General features: G+C 48.2%; 1 protein-coding gene across 1 annotated transcript; it reads right to left on the reverse strand.

The window, feature by feature from the left end:
- Nucleotides 1-903: 903 nt before the first annotated feature.
- On the reverse strand, nucleotides 904-1,407 carry LOC131166703 (uncharacterized). Its single transcript, XM_058125279.1, has one exon. The coding sequence runs from the start codon at nucleotides 1,405-1,407 to the stop codon at nucleotides 904-906; it is 504 nt and encodes a 167-aa protein (XP_057981262.1).

Raw genomic sequence — 1,407 nt, forward strand, 5'->3', positions numbered from 1 at the left:
ACAACTCCGAGCAGTGGCCTGATCTCCCTTGGCAAATCCTATCCCTTGTGGTGTAAGGAATTTGATTTTGAGGTGGTACGTTGACATTACAGCCCGAACTGCGTTAAGGAAAGGGCGACCCAAGATGACATTGTACACCGAAGGTCGGTAGACCACTAGGAATTCTGTCAGCGTCGTAACCTGCTGCGGGGTCGTCCCTATTATCACCGGTAACGTGATTGTACCTAAGGGATGAACAATGTCCCCCCCGAATCCTACCAGGGGGGTCGAGACCGACTTGAGTCATTCCTTTCCGATCTTCATTCCAACCAGGACCGACTAGAACATGATGTTAGCCGAGCTCCCATTGTCTATCAATATGCACCTGACCATGTAATTGGCCACAAGTAAGGAGAGCACTAGTGCGTCATCATGTGGTTGTTGCACCTCTTCTTCGTCTCCGCTGTCAAAGGTTATGATGTCATCTTTTCTGTTTCGTTTGCTATTGATTTCCCCCTTCTCCATCGTCAGCACCTGTTCAGCGTATCTTTTGCGGGCACTCCCGCTATCTCCTCCACTAGAAGATCCTCCGAAGATCACCGCAATTTCCCCTATGACCTGCTCTTCCTTCTCTTTTGCGTCATGCCTCCTCTGCTCGAGTGGTTCCCTTTGTGGATTTTCTTTCTTTATAAACTTGGACAGGTGTCCCCTTCTTATTAGGACTTCGATTTCTTTCTTCAACTGAATGCATTCTTTTGTGTCGTGGCCATGATCTCTATGGAATGCGCAGAACTTGGACATGTTTCGCTTATGTAGAGGCGTTCGCATAGGTTCAGGCCACGAGATGTAGTCCTTCTTTCTGATCTGCATCAGTAACTCCGAGTGTGGTACATTCAGGGGTGTGTAGGTGAACTTGTTGTGCTGTCATCTCATCTTTGGGCCCGTCTGTAGCGCACTAGTCTCATGTCTTTTTAGGGATCTATAGGAGTCTCCAGATTCTCTGCTATTGTTTTTCCTTTTCCGCTCTATGCGACTTCCTCTCGTATCCATCATCTCCTCTAGGTTTATGTATTTCTCTGCTCGAATCATTAGCTCCCCCATATCCACCGGTGGTTTTTTCCCTAGGGAGTATAAGAAGCTTCCGGGTTTGAGAGCTGTTATCAAGGCGGCCAAAGCCACCCCCATGTCTAAGTTGCGGATTTCTAGGGTTGCTGTGTTGAATCGATGCATGAAGTTCTTTAGAGTCTCCTGCTCCCCTTGCACCATACTCATGAGATGACCTGTTGTTTTAGCAACTCTCCGGCTGCTAAGGAAGTGGCCGGTGAACATTTGTTCCATCTCTTGGAAGGACCTAATGGATCCTGGTCGAAGAGTTCGATACCAGTCTCTGGCGGTACCCTTAAGGGTGGTTGCAAAAGCTCGACACAT

The sequence above is a fragment of the Malania oleifera genome, chromosome 10 (assembly GCF_029873635.1).
Source record: "Malania oleifera isolate guangnan ecotype guangnan chromosome 10, ASM2987363v1, whole genome shotgun sequence".
Classification (NCBI taxonomy): Eukaryota; Viridiplantae; Streptophyta; class Magnoliopsida; order Santalales; family Ximeniaceae; genus Malania; species Malania oleifera.